A 27596-nucleotide genomic window follows, 5' to 3' on the forward strand; every position below is an offset into this window, starting at 1 on the left:
CTTGAACGCAGCACTCCTGTAACCCTGTGTGATGCGTGTGGGAGGAAGAGGAGGGCTACATCTGATGTACGTGCACTGTCCACTCCGTAAAGATCTGCAGGAGGACACGTCCGAGCTGCCGTCCAAGTCTTTTCTCTTCTGCTGGCGTGAATCGGAGTAAAGCTGGAGCCGGCGGTTCACTGTCCGCCGCCCGAGGAGCGGCACTTCCAGTGGAGTGGCACCGAGCGGCAGCCTCCGCCTTGGACCGACGAACTGGCTGAGATGTCCCGGCACATCTACACCCGTCACGGGATAGGAGAGGGGATGCAGAAGCCCGTGTTTCAGGTAGGAAAGAAAAAACAAAAAACAAAACATGACGCAAAACAACGAGAATCTCTAGCAGATGTTTTAATGATACGCGAAGACAAATCTTAAATATATGCAAATATGCACGGGGGAAATAATGAAGCCCCCTTACTCCACACTACGCTGACATAATAATAATAATTAAAAAAAAAACAAAAACAAGTCATCCTGCTCGTTGTCTTGGTGAGGATGCATTCATTATCTCTAACTAGTCCTCGAGCTGTTATTAGTCAAACTGAGACTGCACGGGATCTGCACCGTGGCGTGAATTTGATTTATTCAAAAAGGAATGAAATTAGGTGCTCAATTATTAAGCACTTTATGACGGAGCCCAGCTCGTGATGCATGAGGTAGTTTAAGAAACTTTTCCAGGGAAGGGAGGTACTTTACCCCCTCCCATATCTTTTCAGTGTTACAACATTTGCAGATTGTTAATGTAACTGTGTGTGCAATTAGATGTAATGAATGGGAGTGCTGCTATTTGATTACCAGGAAAGAATCAGATGTGAATTCGATAGATATTATGAAGCATAATCATCAATGTAATAATCAGTTTTCCTAAGACTATGTAGCCTAATAGATGTGGTCAGAAATTCATCCTGCTCAGGATGGTTCAGGCTCGGCCTTGAATCACATTTCTTTGTGTTTTTGAACTGCTGACTTCACTAACTTTAAGGTTTTTACTCTGGGAGTGGGAAGTTTTTGAACATTCAGTACATTAATCAGGCAAATAAGACATTATCTACTACAAAATGTGTGTAAATACAGAACTCAGCAAAGTGGCCTCGTTAGACACCGTTATACACAGCGATGGCGCTTTTGCTTTGTGTTGTGATTTTCTGAAGTTATAGTTTGGCCATTCCTGCAATTTAAAATTAAGATGGGATCACAGAAAGTGATATTCCTCCCTCTGGTGTCACGAAGGGATATGATGCCAGGCGCAAGAGTGTCATAAGAGCCAAGCGCTGCAGCCATTTACTATATTTCACCTCATTTCCTGAAGTATGCCCTCGCTGCACTTAAACAAATTGCTTGTGTGTGAAAATAGGTCAGGAAAAACTGAATCCGTACATCGTGGCAGTGTTCACGCAAAGCTGCACTTATCATAGACCTTCGTGTGACAGTCCGAGAAAGCATTAAAAGACCGGCTTCTTATAATCAGGTCATCACAGCAGACAAGAGACAGCTGGTTGGCATCAAAGTCACGTAAACCCGAGAGACTGAGATGCTGGTTTTAACGGGGTTACTGAAAGGAAGGTGCCCTTGGGTTTGTCCTGTGGGGGAGAGGGGGATAAATAAAGGGAAGGTGCAACAAAAATACAGTCACAAATATATAAAATAAAAGAGCAGAGTTCATTTGCGGGTCTGTTTTGCCTTCATTAGGCTAACAGGGGGACTTACTCCAGACGCAGTCGACTGAAGAGGTCCGATGGCAGCACCACTTCCACCAGCTTCATCCTCAGACAGGTAGGACATGACGAACTTGAACTTTTAGAGGTCAAGCGTAAACCTGCTTAAACTACATGAATGACTGCATTTCTGCTTAATACAGTCCAAGCATAGATCTGGTTAATACTGATGAAAGCTTCACCATGTAGCATTGTACCTGCTGATTACTGGCCACAACACATATGACAAGCCTCTTTAGTTCAGGTAGCAACTCAGTTCAATTCAATTCAGTTTTATTCATATAGCACCAAATCACAACAACAGTTGCCTCAAGTTGCTTGATATTGTAATGTAAAAACCCTACGATAATACAGAGAAAACCCCAACTGTCAGATTACCCCGCCCTAAGAGCAAGCAATTTGGCAACAGTGGGAAGGAAAAACTCCCTTTTAACAGGAAGAAACTTCAGGGGTCGCCATCTGCTGCAACTGGTTGGGGGTAAGGGGAGGGAGACAGGACATAAGACACACTGTGGAAGAGAGCCAGAGATTAATGGTCTTAGCAAACATCCTAATTGTGTCTTAATAGCCTACCAGGTCCTTTGGAAAGGGGTTAAAGAGCTATAAACAACACTATGAAGCACTTAAGACTTAATAACTGATGCAAACCCCAGCTCTGACAGTGAGTGGTGAACACTTGCTGTTTGCAGATATCCCTGGTGGAATGAAGTGTTTTTGAGAGCACATCTCTGGACCACTGCTGATTTCTGACCTCAATCCATCATTACATAACTTTTATGGGTTTGGCTCCAATATGGAGTGGAAATTGAATGTGAAGAGAAAACACTGTGGCAGCAGATGACATGTTGCCAGTCTAGAAGATGTTCTGCTGTAGTCCAGGGAATAGGTGGCCTTGATTTGTTCTCACTTGGGAATTTAGCTAACTGACCTGCTTTTGAGTCATCTACCAAACTTTCACGAGTCACGGGAGCAGCGCCAGGCAGCACTGTTTGGATGCACCGCCTCTTTTGTATATGTCACAGTGAAAACAAAATTCAAATTGTTTTCTTAAGTCCCTTCTTTAATTCATAATGTGCTTGCGCCAGACTGCTTTACAGTGCTTACCGTGGACTTTGACATCCCGCTGACAAGTTACCAAGGGAACCAAGGCTGCAGAGGCCATGCAAAGATACAAGAATAGTTCATCAGTGACTACCTTTGTCCCAAAGCCCCACTCTTTCTCTCCCTTTTTCACTGCCTTTTTCATGCTTTCAAACCTGACCTCAAACAAACTTGGTCACATGTGCTCTTTGGAGATACAGTAATTTAGACCAAATCAAGTTGGAGAAAGAACTGAATCGTCAGATGTGATTTATGATGGTGTATCCCCCCATTAGTCACAGAAATCATCTTTTTGTACATAATTCCCTTTTAACAAAAAAGAGCATAACACCAGACGATTAGCAATGTAAATAAAATATAAGATCTGTATTTTATTGAGCAGCACACTAATGAATGCAGTGTATGTTCAAAGTGTTAACATCATCCATTAATTAGTGAATGCCTATTGCCTGACACTGGAGTAATAATATGACTCACGGGAAGTGAAGAAGGTGGAAAAGACACGGTGTTACAGACAGAAAGTACCTCAAAGAAAGAAAGAGTAGACAAAAAGAAGGAGAGGCAAAAAGGAAGTAAAGCACAAGGACAGTGGAATGAAATGAAAGCTCTTGCCCACTCCATTTACTTATTACACACTCAGAGATTTCTGTAACGCCCCCGCTGTGATTTGTGTCATCACCGGTGTGATCGTCATCAGGTAAGAAGAGAAGGAGTGGGCTGTCTCTCTTTGATTCCCACGTGTATCCATAGTAACAGCCTTCAACAACAACAGGGGTCAAGCCGACAAGGTTGATTAGCAGGAAACTGCACCTCCTCTTTCTTTTCACAAGAAGGTAACAAATTTTTTTTCATTTATTTTACAGCAAAAACTCAATGAAGGAGAAAAAAGTGAGATGAAGGCATTCTTTACAGCAGCCGAGGTAGATATAGAATGTTTTTATTGAACGTTCCTCTACAGATCACTTGTGGACATTTCAGAATTATGGTCAACATTATAAATCTTCCCTGGACTCTGGAGTTATTAATGTTAGTTTGTTCAACTCTGCAACGAGGGAGGAAAGGATTAGGCGTGATCCACGCGAATAGGAATTTTTGTATCGTTTTTGAAATTTGGTTTTAAATATGAGCCTTTTCTGTTGCAAATCGTGATCTTAGGCCAGTTCAAATGTGGTTATGTGATGTAAAGAGCACAAGAAAGGCCAAAGAAGTTGCAGTGTCACAGTTCAATGCAGCCATTTACTGTCTGATCAATTTTTGTGGTTCCAAGGTCAGATCACATTGTACAGTATAGTAAAATGATGGTGATACCAGATATCAGTAATTTACTGTAAATTACTTTGAAGTAACATTACATCACTCGTAACCGTGCAGTATTTCACTTTACAATGATGTTACAGTTGGAAAAAAAGAAAGAATAATGTGCATTGCACTGTGTGGGTATGGTTTGACAAGATATGACAGGTTGTGTTGGCAGCATAAGCAAACAGCAATCCAACTGTCACCAGAATGCGATATAAATATTGCTCTTCACCCACTTCAAACCAGTAGGAGCACAAATACAAAATTTTTCATCTGTGTAATAACCAAAGATTGGCAGAAAATAGTGCATTTAAGTAGGAAACCACAGGGATCAGGGCGAGGCGAGGTGGGGTCTGGCGTCTTCTGAATGACCTCTGGTGCTTGTCTTACAAAGAAAAATGAGAGAAAATGACTTAAATTAATTGTTTTCTCCAATGGACGGCTGTGTCACAATACAGGGACATTATGTTCCAGGAGATATGGATGATGAGTCTGAGTCACTGCATGTGATACTGAACAGATCTGCTGCCGAGATGGTAAAAAACTGATTCTCCCAGATGGTACGCAGAGCACCTACACACAGATGTTTATGTGTGCTGTTGGCGAGTGGATACCTGATCGAATCCTGAGCCAGGCTTTAAGGTCCATGAAAGGATTATTTATAAGACAGACTTATAAAAAGACCTTTAACCTTTCCTCCATAGCAACAACTCAAAGATGTGGGTAGATACAGAAGACGAAACATTCAGCTTTTTTTATTGTCTGTTTGTATTTGCATCTGGTATACATGCATCTGGTATGCGGCCAGTTTGCATCTCTCTCTGGTCACTTAGCATTTTTGTAGCAATTCTTGTAATGGGAATTTTCTATCTCCTTATGCTAATTCGTCATCTGTTTCTGTTCAGTTTTTGTCTCTGCACACATTTTCAGGTTCTTTTGTCTGCGTTCAAAATCGTTTTGCAGCTGTCTGTATTCATCGCACCTCTTTCTTCGGCTGGCTCTATTTGACCCTCATGCATCTTATTATGTTTTGTTTTTAAGACTAGCTGCTGGTTTGCATCTTTGGGGGTCTTTGCAATTGTTAAACGGATTGACCTCTTAATAAGAAATGTTAACTCTCCCTTCAAACAGAGGTTCTGAACTTTTGAGGTTAGCTGGGTCTTATTCGGTTAGGCCATTCAGCAGTTCTGAACTATGGTTGGGATTTTATCAGGAATTCCACCTTCATATTCATATGAAACAATATATATGTAACAAATGACAAAACAGATCATCTCCTTCAAAGATCCCACATTTAAATTGTGTATAATTCTCATTATCTTCTATTTTTTATCTTTGTCTTTGTAGTCTTTCAGTTCTACCTGAATCTACTACTTATAACATAGACACTCCTCTACACACATGTATTAAAGATGAGTGATATGAGTGGGAATAATTTTACAGTGCTGCTAACAGCAAGTACATGTATGTACATGTATGTAATTTAATTTAGGGTTTATGCTGTCTAACAAAAATGAGTAAAAAGCACCAACAACCAGTTGCAGCAGATGCCCGCCCCCCCTGGTTCTGCTGGAGGTTTCTTCCTGTTAAAAGGGAGTTTTTCCTTCCCACTGTCGCCAAGTGCTTGCTCATAGGGAGTCATCTCATCGTTGTTGTTTTCTCTGTATGTGGGGTTTTTAATCTACAGTATAAAGTGCCTTGAGGCGACTGTTGTTGTGATTTGGCACCATATAAATAAAGTTGAATTAAATTATTCAAAGCAGAATAATTGTCATTTGGGGAACTCTGAGCTTATTAAAGAGCTTATTAAAACCAGTTTGTCTTGATAACACAGACATAAACATATATATATATATTAAAAAACCCCAAACCAAGCAATTTATGTTTATCATGGTTCAAAGGTGAAGGCACAGATGATCTTTTTTTCGTGGTGTTGGAATTAATAAGCCTAGGTCAAGTTATTTCCTACATTAGCTGTCTCTTACTTACAGTTAATTCAGTTGATACTGACGTCAAAATGACGGGAAGAATGGCGGTTTCACATGTAGCAGACCTTTTATTTTGAGATGCCCTGAGGACACAACAAGAGTACAGTGATGAATTTTGGTGGACCAATAGATGTTCTCAGCAGAAAATGACCTCTTAGTCACAGTCGAATTTCCTGACTGCCTCTGTTACATCGCCTGAATTAATTTCTTATCTCACATTCACGTCCTGGATCGCCGTGTTTTCATTCTCTAAATCTCTTCTGTGCCTTAATAAATCTTGGAATCATGAATGAATGTAAGGCTCGCAGAGTTAATTGATTGAATTCATTGTGAGATTGCTAAACCTATAATGCCGTCCCGGAAATTTAATTTGCCTTGCCGACTCACGATACATCAAACAGTGGCAACTCTTTAACCTCATTTTTCAGCTTGCAGCTTGCGAAGTGATAAGGAAGAGACTTCACACTGCTAATCCCCCTTATGTAGGTCACATGGCTAAACTCAACAGCCTTTAATTTGTGAATTACTTGATGGGCCAAGCCACCGCTGCCGTCGCTCACAGCTGGTATTGCACGCTGGTCTGTCAGCACCTCCTGAGTAGATGATGGAGACAATCTAATAAATTACAAATGAAAGGTACTTTGTTATCAGTTGGAATTGATTGCATGCTTAATTTAGAAAATGGCAAAAGGAGTAGGAGCAAGTTGGAGTGCCTTTCTAGCTTAGAAACTAAAGTTCCTTTCTGGCTTGTCTGGCATTTCTTGCACTTTGTTTCTCTTTATGGGATGTCACATTTTGTCTCTTGATTGGGCACAGCGTCTGTTAGAGACATAAAACGCCTAAACGAGTTCTCACATGTTCAAACTGCTTCTACCCTGATAGATCCTTTAAAAATCAGAAAACCTAACTGAACTCAAATGGATGAAAGTGACAGCTCGAGATATGAGTAAGAACACAAATTCTTTGTGCCTCTCTTATCCACTTTGTTCCATTATTAGTTCAGTTTCTTGTCATTTTTGCAGCCGTGGTCATGACTGTGTGCGTATGTGTTTATTTTCGGTGAGGTAATGTTGCTCAAGCTGTTGTGTTACACGTGATATCTAATTATACCACCAGATCTACGTGGCAGCACGATCCCACTTTTCTCCAGAAGCATATTTCACCCTTTGTGCTCTTTCTATTTTACTTCCCATCTTTCTTTTTTTCTCTCTCTTTCTTTAAAAAAAAGCACCCTTATATGTGATATTTCATGCACCTTCAGCCTGAATAAAATGACCTTTATTCTGAAAGGTCTCCCTTTGATCTACTGTTCCACACGGGCCAGAGGGGGTCTGCCGGGAGCTGCTGTGCAGAATAAAGACACACAGAGCAATATCTGAATGAATGATGAGGATGTAGCAGCCAGCTCTGTGCCTCCACTAAAATACCTGCAGGATAGACACAAAAAAATCTGATGTTTTGGGAAGAGCTTGTTCGGATCAAGGAAAAAAAAGGAAAAGGAAAAAAGCGTGGTGATGTTGATGAAGATACATTATCAGATCAAGAGAGGGTGCTGTTGCTCTACTATGCCTAACAAATGGCAACGTCTCAGTGCCAAACTTGTTTGAGTAGGATCATTGCTCAGTTTGTGTAAAGTGTGTGTGTGTGTGTGTGTCTGTGTATGTTTAACAGGGAAATTTGTATTATTATTATAAATAGTATCAGGAATTTCTTTTAAAGCACAAAGCCAAAGCAGGGAAATATGAATTGCAAAACAAATACTCTAATTTACTCATTAATGATTTTCATGTATGTTTGTATTACTGAGGTGTTTACTCTGAAAATAAACAGTCTTTCAGCTGCACAAATGAAGACCTTTTGTACAGCAATGAATTCAAAGTCTTTATCTAACATCCTGCGGTAATTATGGGACGATAAAAATAAGAATCTATATTTTTAAATGCACTGTTGTTTCACATGTAAAGTAGTTATAGTAGCAACAGATGCTGTCCATGAAAGGTGTCAAACTGTAGATTTGAAGTTCTCTAGCTTTTCTTGATTGATCTCCTCTGCGATCACTCTCCCTGTAGCAGATATTTACAGGTTGATTTTTACGGCTCCGGTGTTTTCATGAAGCTGTAAAGACACGGGCGCTCCTTGTAGCGGAGCAGCAGCTCGATCGCATCGAGTCTGCCTCTCGTTCTAAGTATCATCACTCAGCTGTTCGCCTTTGCTGCCGTTCTGCATGTGCAAATTAAATGTCGGCGTTTAGTGTGAAAGATTACCTCACGCTCACATACAAGCACAGGATTGACACGGCTTGCTGGTTAATGATGCTCTCAGGCTGCAGACGCCCCCGCCTCTTTCTCTTCTCTCTTCCTTATTCACAGCCAGCCGGGCTGACTGGAGCCTGCGCCACCCAATCGGTAGCCTGCATCTCACTTCTGTCATCAACCAGTGCTGGGGAAGGGATTGGCTCGTGCAATCTCAGCTTGGAAAGCAGATGAAATGCCAGGTCTGCTCAGCCTCTGGGGATAGCCAAGCTTGCCTTATAATGGGAAACAACACTTGTTTGATCTGGGAGCAGTAACATCCGATTCAACATTAGGAGAAGACTGGACTCCAGCTTTTTTTCCCCTTTTCTTTTATAAATCTGTTGTTCTTCTGTGATCTGGGTTCTTTTTCATCTACCTTCATGTGGAGGAAGAGACTGCTGGTGCTCTCTGTCACTCCCCTATCCTCATCATCCATCCTCTCCAGAACAGGTTGATCTTGAACCGTTTCGAACTATTTTGCACTGAAGAGCTCATTTTTGGGAACCTCACTCCTCCATGTACGATAACTTGTACCTTCATGGATTTGAAGACTCGGAGGCGGTGAGTGGAGACTGGCGTCTGGCACTTGTAAACCACGCTGCTCTGTTCCGTCGTGGCTGCTTGATCCCTACATAAACTCCCACAGAATGCATTGAGACTTGAGTGGGCCGAGCGTGCACTCATCTCGGGGGAGTTAGAGGAGGGAACGGTGTGTGCGAGTGTGCGTTTATGTGCGTGTCTCCTCGACCGGTCAAAAAGAAAAATACAGTTTTCTCACTGATACTATCAGCTCGGATGCCAGTTCTCCTCCTGTCTGAGCCGGCTGTCTGCAAATCTGAAAAGTATTGTCTTTACCATGTATGGCTGATTGGCCGGTACGCATGCTGTTTGCCTCTGTTTAAGAGCATTGTTTGCACGTCTGCATGATTCCTGTGTGCCTCCACCTTTATCACACCCCACTGTACATCATCATGGTTTATTGAAAAGACCAACAAACATAATCAGCATTCACTACGGCCATCTGCATGATGCTGATGTGCTGATGCATGCCAACTGTTACATTCGTCACTCGCAGCATGAATGCCTTTATGTTAGAAAAACACGTTGCCATTAAGGGAATTCTCATCTTTGCCACAGATAAGTGTGCGTAGGCACCTTTAATACAAAGAGGCAGACAGGAAGAAAAATGTGCGGAAGCAGAGAAAAATGCTTACAAAGGCAAGGAATATAGAAGCTGCTGCCGGGTGGGGGGGAGGGAGGGAATCCCACTGAGGCAGAATCTGTCAGAACCTTTCCATAAGTCCACCTGAGATACCGGCTGCCTCATAAAGACCGAAAAGTAGAGGGGATTTTATTCACATGTTCTGTCCTGTCCGCAGCGTATACCGAGAGATTTTCTGTGTTTGCATTGTTGTTTGTTGTGTTTTTGAAATATGTGTTCATTTTTCTGTGCCAAGTTTTGTCAGTGGTGTGCTATTAGTAGCTTCTGTTTGCTGTTGTTTTTTCCTGCATTGGGAGTTATTTCCAAAAACTCAAATTTCAGGCCTTACACTCAAAAGCTCTGGGCGCCCAAAATAACTCTCTTAATTTAGTTACTCTCTTAGGCCCTGATAGTACAGCAAGATCCAGAAATAACATGTTTATTTTTCATTATTATTATACGTCAGAATAACTAATGAGTCTGAAGACAGTTTACTCCCATGTGAGACTGCTCGGGAAATGGATTCGGGAAAATCCCAGTATACTCAAGAAACTGTCTCATACAGGATAAAACTGGATCCATTCATTCCTTCGTTACTACTAAGTCAAAAACACACTACGTTTGATTCTGCTGGTCAATTTCCGTGAATCAGTCAATGAGTATTTCTGTCAATACAGGCAGCCTGTTGTTCTGTGTACTTTAATGAGTACTATTAAATCAAACCTGGAGAACTTGTTCATGCACTCTGTTGGGCTGCCGTGTTCCACATTGTTCCATGTTTAGCTGTACTGGCAGCGTCCAGAACACACCTTTGACCTTACTGACCCCGTGGTTTGCTATCAGCACTTATCTTTAGCTTTTTTTTTTTAAGCCAGGAATGTCACACAGACTTGTCATTCATTTCATTCCCAGCACATATTAAGCTGCAGGCTCTCTTGTGTGACTCATTTCCAGTAAGAGTTTTGTCTCCCTTTCGAGGGACATTGTTTGACACACAAATATAATCTATGTGTTTGGTGTTTATGACCTTCCCACCTTTCTTTTGACGATTACTCCTTCTTTTCCAAAGCTCAACATTTTTCAGCCCTCGGCAGTCTCAGCAGAAATGTTAGTCAAGTAAAATTAACACCCCAAATTAAAGATCCAGAAGAAGTGTTTTACCCAAAACTACCCAGAAAGCAGCTGTTTGATCCATTTTTAAAATGTTTAGCAGAACATGCAGGACTTTCCGTTTTGTGGCCTTGATCCATTTTTATCTGATGATGTAATATTTAGAGTCAGTTGAACATAATTGGTGGAAACTTCCATATGAGTATTTTTTTTTTGCAGAGTCACTGTCCTTCCCTAGCTTCCAGGAATGATGTAAACCACTTTCTATGGTTCTGCAAACATACAGTATTGTTCACTGCATGACTCACCTTTATAACAGGTATTATGTAAAACACAAAGCCTAGTAAACCTTCTGCGCTGGCTCATAGTAGTTTTACTACTGCAAATAAGATGGTGGAAGCAGCGCCTGAGGAAGACACTGTTATTTCTAAACCAAGTCGTTCCATTATACACTCACTGGACCCCTTGGTACTAAAAGGTTTCATCCATTTTTTGTCTTCAGAATTGTTTTAATTCTTTGTGGGATAGATTCGACAAGGTGTCGGAAACTTTGCTCATGGATTTTGGTCCATTTTGACATCGCAGTATCAAACAGTTGTTGCAGTTGCTGTTAACAAATCACCCATTTCACCGCATACATAATGGATTGAGATCTATTGGCTTTTTGGCTGTTCAAGTACGGTGAACTCATTCTCACGCTAAAGTAACCAGTTTGAAATTATTTGAGCTTTGTGACACATTATCATTGGAAGCAAAAGCAAAATGTACATAGTCGACAAACTCTGGCATTTAAAGGGTGCTGAGCTGGTACTAAGGGCGATACTGTATTTTCTATTTGGCCATTCTCTGTAAACCCAAGAGATGTAAACCCCAAACCTCTCTGCATTGAATCATACTTGTTATTCATCTCTGGATCTCTTCCACAGTGTCTTTTATCCTGTCTTCCTTCTCTCTCTCCAACGGTCGCAGCAGATGGCCCCGCCCCTCCCTGAGCCTGGTTCTGCCGGAGGTTTCTTCCTGTTAAAAGGGAGTTTTTCCTTCCCACTGTCGCCAAAGTGCTTGCTCATAGGGGGTCATATCATTGTTGGGTTTTTCTCTGTATGTATTATTGTAGGGTCTACCTTACTTGAGGCAACTATTGTTGTGATTTGGCGCTGTATAAATAAAATTGAATTGAATTGAATGATTTTGTAGGAAAATCCCAGTAGACTAGCCTGTCTGCGACCAACAATCATGCCATGCTCAGTTCAGTTAACTTCAACAGGATATTTATGATGACGTCTACATGTCTAAATGCATTGAATTGGCTGATCAGATATTTGCATTCATGAGCAACTGAACAGGTGTATCTAACAGAGTGAGTTCATAAGGAGCTAAAGGGCCACAAGTAAGCCAGGGTAGAGACATTTACCCTCTGACTTTAAAGCTAGTGGATGCAGTGATGGTGCCAGTTGGGTGTGCTGAGGAGGAATGCTTTTCGTCTTACAGTCTGGGACTGATAGTCACATAGGTCAGGGAGGAAGATGATTGGAGATGGGAGAACGGACCAAGCTTTGGCATCTGGACAGATAAGGTTAGAGTGTGGCATGACGGACTCAAGACCGGCCACTTGACACTTCGATAGTGAGCCACAGCTTGTGCGTTTGTGCAGAAACGGAAGGCGGGGGATAGTAGTCTTTGCTTGTGTAATGTGCATGACAGTAATTTTAGGAATGTGTAGACATGCCTTGTGTTGACTGACGTCTTTGCCATTCATGCATTAAAAACTTCAGGCTTGTAAAGTGGCAAATGTAGGGATCCGAGGTAATATGGCCTGATTTTAAAACACTAATACTAGTAACAACTGGATTTTTATTCTTACTTTTGAGATGATTGCTTCCAATAAACGTGCACAAAGGTATGAAAAATAAACTTTTTCTAGATTTTCTAATGTTATTTTACATTATAATATAATGTAAAAGTAACGCTACTGTTTAAAACAATAGGTTCATGTTACAAACAAAGCCAGCCTCCATGTTGAAGATAAAACGTACATTATTCTCTGTTACAAAAAGATGTAGTTTGCTATTTTAAAAGGAAAAAACATACATCAGGTGATACTCTGCAGTGGCCAGCTGTGTGGTGGTTTTCTTTCTTTTTCTCCACTCTTCCAGCTATAGATTTCATTTGTAATGAGGCAGTAAATAACAGTTATTTGTACCAGCCAAAGACTCCCATGGCTCTGAATGGATCATTAGCAGAGACGCCTGCAAGCCCTGGACAAAGACATTAATCCTCACTGTCCAGCCTGGCAGGTTGACTTCAAAGACTTATTCCTGTACAAATGCCCTGTTACACATTTTGGCATTTATTTTCATTCAATTATTGATGTCCAGTGGAAGTGATAGTCACCAAACCCATCCTTCATGCTCCCAACAATGCCATATTCAGGATAGGAACACATCTTTTTGTAATCTATCTTTGAAAGGTTGCAAATGGGGAAAAAAGACATTCAACTGAATGGCACTTAATCGAATCTATTTCAAACTGCTTCACAAGTGACGGACAGGATGGAAATATAAGAGAAACAAATATGAAGAAATCAGTATCCAAACAAGATTTTGTCTACTGCTTCATGCGAGATTTGTGTCCTCCATGAGCTCACCATAGCACACCTGCATCACAGTTTCTCAGGTGTACTGACCCAGTCAAACTCCCCATCTGCCACTGTCCCCCGAGTCGATCCCTGACAACAGTTGGGTGAGCCTCCTTGCCTCCTGGGGTAAGTGAGCATAAAGAGGGTGGCACGGTAGTGAACACTGTTGCCTCACAGCAAGAATGCCCCGATTCAGAATCCACCGCTCAGCCTTTCTGTGTCAAGTTTGCATGTTCTCCATGTGCCACATGGTTTCTCTCCTTGTATTCTGACTTCCTCCAACAGGGCAAAGACATGCATGGTTGGTGATTCTAACCTTAGAAATGAACATGGTTCTGTTCTGTAGCTCTGCTGACGTGTCCACATGGTATAGGTTTGTGAGCTTTTACCCTGAGACGGCTGGGTTAGACTGCCTGAATTGGAAAAGGAATTAGCAGAAAATGGATGGATGAAACATATCAAGAGATAAATACATAACAAAAAAATGCATTTGATGGAAAAGTTTGGAAAGACAATTCCATAACACTGAATTGTCAGTCACTGCCATTAGCAAACCATGACAATTCAAGTCCAAGTTTATTTATATAGCATATTTGGAACAACCTCAGTTGACTAAGATGCTGTGCAATGTAATTATTAACATGCAATTATTAGCAGGCCTAACACATATGTAATATCATACATACACATACAGCGAGAGTTCTGTTTGTCACGCCAGATGATCTTGATGACGACGGCCTCGAAGCAGTACATCACGCCTTAGTCAGATGTCAAGGGTTTATAAGCATGTCTCATGCTGCCTGCAGCTTTGCACCATTGTTGTCATATATATGTGAAAAATCACAGCTTTCACATATTTTAAGATGAAACTGGAATATCAGTGTGCGTTTGGCATTTGGTTGTAATATTTCAACGATAGTAAGATATTCACAAACAAACTGTTTTCTGGCATTTGATCAAAAATTCTTTCTTCACCACATATGACATTTTAAAATGAGACAAATGATGCTCTTTTTATAATATGGCATAGCTGCATCCTCCTTCTTCAGTCCTTCTCCTGCATGGATGGGTTGTTTTAAATAGAGCGTCTGGCAGCATCCATGGGGGAACAGACTGTCCTGTCATCTGCTAGGTAAACATTTATGCTAAAGTCCAGTTTTTCAGCCCATGTAGCTGAAACTGCAGGACTCTGAACATCCACCAGCTGGCTACTGGATACAGAACTGAATGCAGAATCCACCTGATTTGATGAGCTGGAGACATACTGGTATGAAGCAACAAGGCATGTCTGCATTTACACTGGTGTAACTGAGCACTTGCACATGAATATTAGCGTGTATTAAGTGTTCAACTTAAATAAGTGTTAAAGACTGAAATGAGGTATTGTGTTTTATTGTATTAATTATCTGCCTTTTGTTCAATCATTCATCATCTCCTGACATCTACTTTCACAGTTTCCCCACTTATTAAATATCATGGTGTCTGAATGAAGCTCACAGACAGAATCGGAGTGTTAGTTTGTTCTCTGTGAGTTTATTTCTGGCACACACAGGAACATGATATTCTGAGTTTTGTTCTGTTTTGAGTGGATGGATGGTATGACAGCTCCAGGCCACAATACTGTTTAACTGTTTAGAAAGAAGATATTTAACTCCACCATCTGGGTGGGGCCTTTCTGTGTGGAGTGTGCGTGTTGTCCCTGTTTTTGCGTGGGTCCTCTCTGGGTACTCTGACGTCCTCCGACCATCCAAAGACATGCAGTTAGGTTAAATGGTGATTCTAAATTGCTCATAGGGGTGAATGTCTTTCTGCGTCAGATTGGCGACCTGTCCAGGGTGTACCACGCCTCTCGCCCTATAATAGTTGGAATATGGTGGAAGAGAATGAATGGATGGATGGATGGACACTTTTTAAGTTTTTTGCTTTGCAGTCATTTAGTTCTTCATTTGTTTTGATGTTAATCAGGACACTTGTTGTTTCATGTGTCACATGGTGGGAAATGAGCTGCTTTGATTGATGAACAGCGACATGAAAGAAAAGAAGTCATTAAAATGAATGAATGCATTCATGCATTACGTCATTACTCCTTCATTATACATTACATCATACCACGTGGTTTGGTAGCATAGTCGTCTTTTCAGATATTGCATAACATTTTCACAGTAAGCATTAACTGAATGTCTGTAGTGCTTTGTTCCTGTAACTTTAGTCTAAGTGACAGATACAAGCAGCCAGATTGGGAAATAAAGAGATTTATAATGCCTGCAGGCAGGTGGGTTACATGAACTGTGAGGCCAGTGAATCATAAAGGATATTGACATTGCTGGTGGCAACTATTTTAGCAGCTATACTACCTCTCGTCATTCAGCCATTTCCCTTATTTAATGCTGGTGACAAGGGGAATAACTGGCTCATGACCCTGGAGAGAAGGGCGTGCACAGCAGCCTGCAGGCCACAGAACATAGTACGTGGCCTCTACCCTGAATGGAAAGCACTGATTAGCAGAAATTAGCATTTGGACCCTAGAGACTCTATGCAGTCTAATACAGTGCACTGAGTTAGACCTTTCCTGCTAGTAAGACACATGTCCAGTGTCCATGCTTATGTAATTATTCATCTGCACCTACAGTAATTTTGCTTACTGTATGGGTTTGGATTGTTTTTGGAAGCTTTTCAAAGACCTAAGGAGCGTAACTGACTGATATTTTGCAGTAAATGTTTTCTTCTCAATTTAACAACATATAAGCCGTGTTCTCAAGTACTGGTCAAGTCTGCTGAGGCAAAGTTACAGTATGTTGCTTTGGCTATTTATTGGATTATTTTCACAAAAGACTTTTTTGGTTTAGCATTTCTCAGTAGCAAGTAGTATCTTGAAAATGCCACTGACTGCTTAATTAGGCAGTTACTGTAAAGCATTATCAAAATTAAAGTTGATTTCAATTATCACAAGACATAAAAACTGCATGGATTATATCAGCATTAAAAATGGTTGAAAGGTTTGCTTCTAATAGGAATGCACTAATTGCAGTTTTCAAGTAACAAAACTAATGTCGGGTACTTGGATCAATTTCTAGTAATGTTTATAATCTCATGGGACACATCTACTACTGATGATGTGTCCCAAATTTTAATATTATAATCTAGATCAGATTTCTAATCCCTAAACCTAATCAAGGAAGGTAAAAAGAAACTAAAAAATGGCAGAATAGCTTGTGATAAAAGACAGAAACACCCTGTGAATTTGAGGCACACAACGATGTGTCCCGCTGGTAAAGTTTCCGGGCTGCCTTTCCTCATAGTAGCCATCCCCCAAGACTTTCTCCATTTGAAGGAATGCACTATCAGGGACTGTAACATAACAGGACATTGACCTTTTCTCTGTTTTACTTGTGTCCATAATTTTCCTCTTGCCTGCTTTGATTCTTTGCTCATACCGAGGCTGCTAGCTTTAGCCTTGGCTACTTTGCCTTTTTAACTTAAAATGTCCATGTTAAGTTGGGTAGGTTATGATTTAGGTGTCTGATTAGGTTTGCTGTTACAAAGGTTTTCCTGGTGGCCCCTTCTACATTGTCTCTCACAGTGAAGAGCGTCTACACTAACGCTGTGTTAGTGGCTGCGCATGTGTGCATGTTACACATGCGTAGACTGGGTTGTATGCAAGGCTGACTGGTTGCTCACTGGTCCAAGTTGAAAACCCTGGAAACTGCCCAATACTGGTCCCTGGACGGTCAACAGGAGCATCCATCTGTCCATTTGCTTCCGCTTATAGAGTTCAGGGGAGGGGGGCTTAACCGGCTGCCATAGGGTGACAGGTGGGGTACGAACTGGACTGGTCACCAGTCTGTCCCAGGGCTAACACAGAGAGTTAGAGAACCATTCAAATCTACAGACAATCAATAATGACCATGTAACCTAATAACCTCCATATCTCTGGACGGTGTGAGTTCTGTTTTTGACAGTCCTAAGGTCACAAATTGGTATTTTTAATGTTTAGTATCTTCTCTATTTGTCCCTGTAATTGTTAACTAGTCTGTTTTTAACTCAAGATAAACACTTTTTCACCAATGCATTTTTCAACTGCATAAAATTCAGTGTATTCAAAAATTAAATTACCACTATAAATAAAAGATTTCACAGTGTTCAAGCACTCTGTTCTACCATGGTGCAGCTGTAACAAATTGGACTGTTGCCAGTTCTCCCACATGGCATTACAAACAGTTACAGTACCGGTCAGCCAAAGGTGACGTCCTCAGAGCCAAGATTTGCATTGCTGCTGTGTGTTGACAGTGTAAGCAAAGTATAAGTCAGCCCTGTTTGAAAATAGAGGCCTTGTACACTGTGGCTGAAAGCACTTGTTATGACTGATGTGTTTATAGTCCAGGTCCATTATCCCAACTCATGTGCAAGAAGTGTAATCTTTTGGTTTCACTCCCATGAGCCTATAGCATTAAGCTGATATAGTCACCTTAAATATCCAGGAAGGCAGGTACAGTTTTAAATGGTTTATTCCCAGAAGTGTGGCACAGAGGCTTGCAGGGTAGCCATCAAGTAAGCAGACAGGTAACAGGAACAAACTGGAGACTGGGCAACTTCAAATCAACTGTGCATCGAATTGGACCACTGCTTATCAAGATGCTAGCTGTGCTATGGCCTGCATAGATCTAAGACGATCCTTTCGCTGGAAAACCACACATTCCCAGTGAATCACAGATGTAAGTCACAATGGATTGGATGCCTTTTCTTGGTGGGGGTGGGGTGTCCAAACCATCCTTTGTATTACTAGAGCTTTGCTTGTGTTGATTAGCAGTAGTAGCGACAGGCTCTTGGTGGAACCTTGTAATGACTCTAGTCAGGATACTGGTGAGGTCTGGCACCCAAAAAGGTTTATTGTTTAGTGCATGGCTGTTACAAGAACATCAGCCCCAGTTTCCATTTAAATTGAACTTATCCATAAGCTCTTTGGTGCAAAACACCATTTTGCCATTCTTTGCCTTTATTGCTACTGTAACAGCAACACGGATGCAATCTGTTCACCAAGCCAGCTGGCAATTTATTTGCTGTGTCTACGAACTCAAAAACACTTTTTTCCCCCCACAGAACTTGCTTCACACAAGTGAAATGTTCTCTCCCACCAAATCAAGTTTGCAAATTGCTTCAGTAATTATTCCTTCTTAATCCCTGCTTAATACCATAAGGGAGGAGAAAATATCAGCTGTGCAAAATATCCTGCAGTGTGCTTCCCTCACTGGAGGATGGGCAGCTCACTGTATTTGATGCCTGGAGCCTGTTGAGTGCAATGATGTTGTAATAATTCTCTGCTGTGGGAAAATCTGCTTCCCAGCTGAGCATTCACTGTTGTTTCAAATTATGTTGGCACATTTTTTTCAGCTAGTTGGTCAGAATCTTGCTCTTGTTGTAGTTCACAATCATTTTATTTGCCTTGAATAAGTGGGTGGGTGTTTTTACTGCTCCGCTAGCCCAGCAGTTAAAACCCCCCATACTGACTCCGCTCCAGAGTGACAGTTATGACATGTGATGAGACTGATCTTCAGCCTGAAGCAGACTTTATATTTATATACAGGCACACATATTTAAGAATAATGCCAGGCAAGAATTAGCCTGGAGCTCTCCACAAACCCAAATATAGTAAAAGGGGCAACACAAAAACACCACATTAGTACTGATGCCCCAAGGACGGAATCCCTGGGTTGAGATAACCAACTGACCTTGCTATCTCTTCCTGTATTTGGTGCCTCTCTCAACTGTCTCTATCAATTAATCCCCCAAACCTTATATTTACCATGCACAATTTCTACTATTCCTGGTGTCTGTATAGCAAAAACACAGCATGGAGCGAAAATGTGGACATTAATAAAATCAGAAAAGTTACAGAAAAAAACTGAAATAAATTAGTTTCAGGAAATGGTTTAACTTGAACTTACATGTAAGAATTAAGATAAAAGACCTAGTATTGTTCTCATGTCTGTCTTAAAGTAAACTTTATACAAGTAAACTTTGGGCTCGGGTGTCCTAAAACTCATACTTTCCCTGTGATAAACAGTTTGATTACATTCTCACCTCATATGAAAGTTTTACTAACGCCAGCTAACAGAGGCTAACAGAGGCTAACGCCGACTAACCGCAGCTAACAGAGACTAACAGCGGCTAATGCAGGCTAACCGCAGCTAACAGAGACTAACAGCGGCTAACGCCGACTAACAGCATCTAACAGAGGCTAACAGAAGTGAGCTTCAATGACTCATCAGACTCTTTTCACAAAGAGTGAAAAGTTCCAGAGTAAATAGACATGGACACCTGCTATATTGACAGCTGAGGTAGACGGTTAACTGACAGCCTAAACTCAGTACAGATTTATGGCAGCCAGACTTGTCTGATGCTAAAGTGGCCACTATAGCTAGGATTATGGACCTGAATTGGAAGGGTTAAGAAAACAATTAAATCTAGTGATCAACACTGTAAATGAAAAAGCATTTGTTTATACTATTCCTTTAAAACAATACTTATCAACATGACTTAAATAGTGCATTACCCCTAAGAAAATAAGAGATGAACATGATATTATTCACATTTCTTTTATTTGTCACTTAACCTTGGAACTGAAAGCATGTTACTGTGATGACAGGCTTTGGCAGAAGTGCAGAAGTGCCTTGAAGGCCACAGAGGTCAGTGCAGCAATGCATTTCATTCATTCAAGGTTCAGCGCAAATTTGTACATGAGACTTAAGGCATGACTTCTCTACTTACTTAATTCAAATTCAAATTCAAATGAGCCTTTTTTCAAGGGAATAAAAGATGTTTGACATTTGTATTTGGTCTGTCATAGCCGGTTTTGATTTCATCCCTTGAAATAAAAAACATCTTCTGAATCTTTTCAGCCATTCGTCCAACCGTCATCTTAGAATGGGTCAGCCTTTGATCTTGTATGGAAAGTAATTCAACTAATCACATATGAAACACCCCCCCACACACACCTGGGTTTCCATAAAATCTCTTTGTCTCTATATTTTTAAGAAATAGGCTTTTGTCAAGCCCTGCATCTGTCTGTGCATTTAAATATCTCCCCCTTTTTGAGCAGGACACATGAAATTGCACAACAAAGATGTCACATTTAATCTGGAGGGCATAAAGAAAGTTATGTCACCCTGTGGTTATTTATCCTTAGTACCTGCATCCATTGTGGTAATGGCTTGTTTCCATGTTTTGTGTTCTCTTTTTCTTCAGGGCTCAGCTGATTCCTACACAAGCCGACCATCTGATTCAGATGTGTCCCTGGAGGAGGAGAAGGAGGGCGGCCGGCAGGAGAGGGAGCAGCAGGCCACTGTTCAGCTTGAGAGAGCAAAGGTCAGTTTTACTAGGAGCTGTTTACGGGTAATGGAACACCATAACTGGCTGTATATTGCCTCAAAAGAAACAATTTTGTATCACTGGTTGCCCCACTAATCTGTGTTAATGGCTGTGTAAAGGTTGACATACTGTTTCTAAACTTTTACAATTTTCAACATTGTAAAAGCCTTGTGCCAGCATTCACACCATAAATAAGTTACATGAAACATTAGGCCTTTAACATTAGGAAAACACCTGTGACACTTATTGCTGTATGAGTTTAGGAAATAATGGTGAAAGTAAACAGTTAAGCATTAAAATCACTTAATTTGATCACTTTATTCACTGCGCAGGAGCAGATGATGATAATAATAATAATAATGTGGTTTTATGGCCTTGGTATAAGGCTTCCCTGCTATCTGCTGTAGATGTGGTGTGATCACTACTGATGCTGTCAGGAGGTCTAAAATAGCTTCTCTTCAGCAGTGCCCACCCCTCACTGCAGGCTATTCGTTCTGCATGTGTGATGCTGGAGTACGATGGGCACACTGGTGCTGTACAAAATGTCACATTCTGTGATAGATTGTCTTAACCAAATTATTTACTGCTAACATACATCGTTATTGCTACAAAAACTCGTTCCTCCTTTTTGTCTTGCAGACTAAAGCAGTTGCGTTTGCAGTGAGGACCAATGTCAGTTACTGTGGTGCGCTGGATGAGGATGTTCCTGTGGCTGGCACGGCTGTATCTTTTGATGCCAAGGACTTCCTCCACATCAAAGAGGTGCAATTCAGTTGCGGTGTGGCACTGTGTGTGGGGGGGGGGATTCAATTCAGCCTGCACGGTTTAGTTTTTAAGCACAGGAGAAAGTGCTTTTTCAACTAAACAAAGAGTTTCATGTTAGCTATTTTGCTACTCTCTGCGTAACAAATTTTCCCATCATGGAGCTTGTTCTTCCCAGTTTCATCCATTGCTTCCTGCTAGTACCACTCAGATCTATGAAATAGCTGTTAAGAGTTTGAATCCAGGAGCACAAGCGTAGTTTGCTGTGATTCTATTGTATGTGGGGGCAAAAAACATATCTGAGCTGGAAGTCTGAACAAGGCCTTGGAGTAAATACACTCTCTAATATCTTTACTTTACCTGCACCTTTCCTTTACCACAAAAATCAGATTTGAGTTAAACTCCATTAATATGTCCTGATATGATTGTTTGTGAGGCTTCTCACAACAACTAGTTACAGCAAATCAATACAGCTTTCTGTCTGGACTTCACACAAAACAGCAACCTGTGACTTGAATTCGATCATGAGCCGGATGAGTTGATGTTCTGGTTTTGTACAGTTGGTGTGGTGCAGGGCTCACTAATGTGTCTCATCATAGACACCTGTAAAAGCAGAAATGGCAGTCTGCTTTAAGGTCAGTTTGACCGCTCTTTATTTGTTTGCCCTGAATGAAATCCAGCCAGCCAATAAAAAAAGGATCCTATCTGTACTTTGTATTATTAGTACACTGCGTTCTGAAATATTTGTGTTAGTCTACTGAACACTGTTATTTGTAATTACAGTATGAACAGTGATAAAGGTATCTTTTTGGATAGAGATATTCGTAATGTGGAAGCTGTTTTGCAGTATTTCATACCGATGCAGAGGAAATTCACTTAATTACAATGGATTACTCTTAAAGACTAATTTAAATTCTGGGATTTTGTCGCTGAGACTTCTCTCGTTCTGTATTTCAGAAATACAACAATGACTGGTGGATTGGACGCCTGGTGAAAGAGGGCTGTGACATTGGGTTCATTCCCAGCCCACTGAAGCTGGAGAACATCCGCCTTCAACAGGAACAGAAGAGAGGACGCTTCCCTGGGTGAGCAGGGGGAGGAGGGCTGGATGAGTGCGGGAGAGCGAAGGCGTCAGCAGCAGCAACAGATATTGCAGAGAAGAGACATGGATCAAAGGGGATAAAGAGAGTTTGAAGGGTTTGGGATTGTACTGAGGAGCGAGCCACTTTAGGGATGAGTAAACGCTGGCAGATAAGCAGGATGTCAGGTGGATGGAATCCAAGTTGCGCTGTGTGGTCCAGGCTCTCCGAGGTATACCTGGATCAGAGCCACCACAGAATTTTCCATCAGATGGGATGCTGGGCTGTAGTCACCAAGACGATTAATGGTGCTGAGTGCTATTATCCTTTCGCAGTTACCATAAAATACAAAAAAAGGACTTGTCACTGTGAGTCACTTTGCTCTCGTATGTGATTTCTATCACAAAGCCATGTTATCACAACAGTTCAGAAAGAAAAATGATGACATATTTAGGCCGTACATATTTACAGTGAAAGAACAATCAATAAACTGCACGCCAGTTGATGATTAATACAATCGCTTTTGTCTTGTATGTATTTATATCTTTCATCTTTCAGCAGAAGTCTGCCTTACTTTACAGACACGTCACTGATTCATCAGTTCTTTGATGTTATTTAAATCCAAGAACATAGTATAATATGCAGTTTATGACTGTAGGAGATTAGTGAGTGAGTTTATTCGTGGGCGGTGGTGTTTGACAGATGAAATCATCCCATTAGATTTCACAGTAACACTGCTCTTTCTATCCGGTGTTATCCATCCAGCAGTAAATCCAGTGGGAATTCCTCCTCCAGTCTGGGAGAGATGGTGTCAGGAACGTTCAAACCAAACCCAAACTCTGCAGGTTGGTTGCACAGATCCGGTTATTTATAATAGCAAATGTTACTGTTAGATTCACAAGGGGATGGTCTTGTTTTCTGCTTTGTAGTTATATCTGTGTATCAGTAGGAGCATCTTTTTTTTTAACCTTTTGTAGTAAAATAAGGCTTTAACATGTCTGATAGAAATGTGTGCACTTAATACACATTTCTCTTCTTTTTCAGGAAAGCAGAAGCAGAAAGTGGTGAGTGTGACAGCTTATTTGCTTATTTATGTAATTAAAGGTAAACTGTCAGTTATTAGAAAAAGGCTTTGTGTCCCTTTAAAACAAAAGACCAGATTTATACATTGCGTACATATATGGAAAAAGTTTGGGGAAGATAGAAATCCAATTTTGAGAAAGACCCTTGGTCATGGAACCCATAAAGATGGTGTGGTATTGTATCTTGGGGTAATAAAAGAAAATGACTTTCACAAAGACCCAAGACTTTCTTACAAAAGTGGAAGACATTGCTTGACTGCATATCAAATGAAGAGGACGCTTCCTTGTTACAGACACTGTTCTGTCTGTTCTTTCTTTTGTATAATATTTAAAATAAAGTTTTCGAAAAGTGTCTTGGGAAAAAAAGCCACAGAGTTTGCATTTTATTAGCATATCATTGTTAGAGGGGTTGATACTTAATCACAATTAAGTCCTCAACAAAGTAAATCAGACTGAAATTTGTTGTAACTTTGAACTATTTTGATCCTCTCTTGTTTGCATAAAGAATTAATGCTACCATTGAAATTGAATTAATACATTCTTAGCCATTTAATCATATTAATTAAAATGTGTTAGTTTATCAGTTTCTACCTTCTTCTTCCTTTCCTCCCCTTTTTTTTCCAGCGCCAAATCACAACAACAGTCACCTTAAGGTGCTTTATATTGTGAGGCAGACCCTACAATAATACATACAGAGAAAAACCCAACAATCATATGACCCCCTGTGAGCAAGCTCTTTCGTGACAGTGGGAAGGAAAAACTCCCTTTTAAGAGGAAGAAACCTCCGGGAGAACCAGGCTCAGGGAGGGGCGGGGCCATCTGTATCTGTTACTAATACACTATCCAGTGCCAATTTTTATTAAACGCATACAGGCCACTTATTTAAACAAGCCACGTGGTAGCACCTTATTAAAATAGTTGCAACATTGTTGCCCTTCATTTCTGTTGCATCAAATTTGACACAACCATCCAGTTAAGGTTGTGAACTTCAGAGCAGGTTTTGCATCATCAGTGTTCACTACTACTTAATCTTTAATTCACAGTTTTGACGAGGCAGAAGTCGTTTAAAATCTTTGATTTCAACATCTTTCTCTGGCCTGGTGCTGGCACTGGTTAAAGCATTTCTCCACTTACACTCAGACACACTGGGAAAGTTCTGGGTTGCTTTCAGACTTTAGGAAACAAATGCTAAAAATATTAGAGCTTGACTTTATCTCTGTGTTTCTGGCCCTCTAGGCTGAGCATGTTCCGCCATATGACGTGGTTCCCTCCATGAGGCCAGTTGTCCTGGTGGGACCCTCCCTGAAAGGTTATGAGGTAAGACACACTGCTGCTCCTCCAGCAGACTGACTCAGCCTTTTTTTTCCTCCACAAAAGATGAACAAATAAATGAGTCATTTTTATCATGAAGGGTGAATTCACTAGTCCTGATGAAAGAGAGCACTCAGAAGTCCTGTGGTCCAGACGCAGATACTTCATTACCTTATGGGATCCTATTAAAACACTTTGGAAATAACAAGCCTGATAGTGCTGTTCATTCAAATTCACTGTTACTTAGTGAGGACATCCTTAATTTAAGACTGTGAAGTGACATTAGTTTTACAGCAGAACACTGTATTGAGTGCTTCCCAGTGTGAGCAAACTTTGAAAGGACAGAAGGGGCTGGAGCATGCTGATGAATTCACAGCTTTTAATTCTGCAATCAGGCTGACATTTCGACAGCAGTGTGTCTTCATCAGTCAGAATGAAAGAAGGCAACCAAGTATTACCTCAGACCATGTCTGCAATCTTTATTGGACAGGAACGGGAATTTAAATCTATTGGATAAAGAATTCAGCAGGGTGAGTTTCCTTAACGTGCATCCATATGGGCCATGCAGACTCATGCCTTACATGTATATTACATCATGTTGTAAGTTACTGAATTTCAATCCCAGTTAATTCATTCTGCGATGAGCGTTCTCGGGGATACAGCATCCAAATCCAAACTGCTCGTCGATAATCGGTTGGAACGACAGTGCAAAGCATAAAGGAGGCCAAGGAGGCTGTGGAAGGTGGGAGTGCTGAAGTCAGTTGTCATGGAATCACAGTCCTTGTCTCCCATCCTGGTGTTGCCGTGGTAACAACCTTCTGGTTAAGCTGCATCAGTCTGAAAAAAGTGGAGCATCGCTTGAAATTAGAAACACAAAATAATGTGTACCGCGCCTTGAGATACTTTTCATGTCCCAAACCTTTAGTTTATCTGTTAATGCAGTAGCCTACAGGTTTTTTTTTATGTGTGAGCAATGATATTATGTATTTATTTATTTATTTTGCCAGTGCCGCAGAGTTAACATGTAATCACGTGGTAATTAATAGGTGTCACGTGCAATATTTCAAGGTTGCATGAAGCTCTGTGCAGTTGTACTGTTGCACAAAAAGATACACTTTGAAAATTTCTTTAAAAAAGTAAAACTCACTTGGTTTAGCAAGTGATCCATATGCACAGCAGGGGTCTGGGTTTGATTCCGCCCATTTCCTATGTGTCATTGCCCCTCGCTCACAGCCAACTTTCTTGTCTACTATCTACTACTGTCACGTAAAATACAGGCAAAAAATGACCATGCTCATACCTTCATCTCCCCTAACTTGTTTTATTGTAATGCACTGTTTTCATGTCTGTCTAAAGCATCTATTAATGACCTCACATCTCTCCGAAATGCTACTCCAAGGCTTTTAACTCACTCTCATAAATCTTCTCATATCACCCCATTATTAAATGATCTGCAGTGGCCTCTTCCCAGCTTTAGATTTCAGCTTAAAATCTTGTTTTTTTTTTCACTTGTGAGGCGAGGCTCTGTGTTGTTGATCTACTTCACCCCTATTCTCCAAACCAGTTTTTAAGGTCCACAGATAAGGATTTTCTTGGCACCCATCTAAAGCGGGACTGTGGATTCCACACCTCAGCTCCAAAACTATGGAACAGCTTACACAGTTACACGAGTGTGACCTCTCATCATGGTATATGTACACTTTATAGTCTTTTGGGGAGAGCTGATTTTTCTACAACTAATATCTTCAAAAGTGGCAATGTAGATGGATAAAGAGCACTACGGTTTCTTTTTCCTCAACTGTCCCTTTAAGTAAATTTAAACAAGAACCTCAAATGTGAGTAGAGCATTTATGTATTTTGACATTTTAATAGCACTATTTTTCCTTACAACTGCTTCGTGTTGCAGCCCAAAGGGCATGAAGCCCCTGTCAACCCAATGTAAGTGTCAGTGTACTTTGACCAATTTAGAGCGACAACTGGCGCAATCGAATAGTCGCCTTTGCCTGATTTTATTCACGAATCCATGTATTTCTTTTCTGAGTCAAAGACCTTGGGAAGTGCACGTGTATGTCTTTGAGAGTAACTTTCTGAAGTTAAACTTCTGTTTCAGTTCAAGGCCACAGAGCTGCAATCATGTTCACCAGCCAAGGCTATATATTCAAAGCTACACCGAGGGATTGCCCCAAATTTATCACCTGTGCACTCGTCTTTGCGACATCGCTCGCTGAAGCTTTTGATCGCTTTATTTAATGTGACCCACGTTCATCAGCCAGGAGGGAAAAAAACTTTTCACGGGGTAGACTATAGCTTGGTCAAGTGTGTAATGTAAAAATGTGGCTCAGCCGGAGACTGACGGTGGACCATCAGAATGAATAATGGGGGGGCTAGCTTCTTTTACTGCCTGCTCTGCTTCATAGCTGCATAAAATTGCTCATGTTATGAGCCTCTATAGCCACCTTTTGCCTGCTTGGTACTGCCATTGGGTGTGCTGTGTGGGTAGTGGATAATTTTGCAGACCCAAAGGCAGACAAGTGGATGCTGAAGTTAAACTCAAAGCGAGCCTTTTAATGCTGAAGTTCAGAGATTAACAACTGGTTAGCAAATGGTAAATGGTC

At 41.0% G+C, this 27596-nt stretch overlaps 1 protein-coding gene across 3 annotated transcripts in view; it reads left to right on the forward strand.

The window, feature by feature from the left end:
• cacnb4a (calcium channel, voltage-dependent, beta 4a subunit) overlaps nucleotides 1-27596 on the forward strand; it is a 35687-nt gene continuing 8091 nt past the window's right edge. Inside the window, exons 1-8 of one of the 3 annotated variants that reach the window (XM_003454895.4) lie at nucleotides 1-324; nucleotides 1729-1812; nucleotides 20625-20744; nucleotides 21387-21509; nucleotides 22467-22594; nucleotides 23354-23433; nucleotides 23633-23652; nucleotides 24907-24987. In XM_003454895.4, the coding sequence (XP_003454943.1) occupies nucleotides 262-324; nucleotides 1729-1812; nucleotides 20625-20744; nucleotides 21387-21509; nucleotides 22467-22594; nucleotides 23354-23433; nucleotides 23633-23652; nucleotides 24907-24987 (699 nt within the window). In that variant the 5' untranslated portion in view covers nucleotides 1-261. Of the gene's footprint in view, nucleotides 325-1728; nucleotides 1813-8591; nucleotides 8998-20624; nucleotides 20745-21386; nucleotides 21510-22466; nucleotides 22595-23353; nucleotides 23434-23632; nucleotides 23653-24906; nucleotides 24988-27596 lie in introns of those variants that run through there. The other 2 variants (XM_005475391.3, XM_005475392.4) reach the window with 2 other exon arrangements.

The sequence above is a fragment of the Oreochromis niloticus genome, linkage group LG16 (assembly GCF_001858045.2).
Source record: "Oreochromis niloticus isolate F11D_XX linkage group LG16, O_niloticus_UMD_NMBU, whole genome shotgun sequence".
NCBI classification, from domain to species: Eukaryota; Metazoa; Chordata; class Actinopteri; order Cichliformes; family Cichlidae; genus Oreochromis; species Oreochromis niloticus.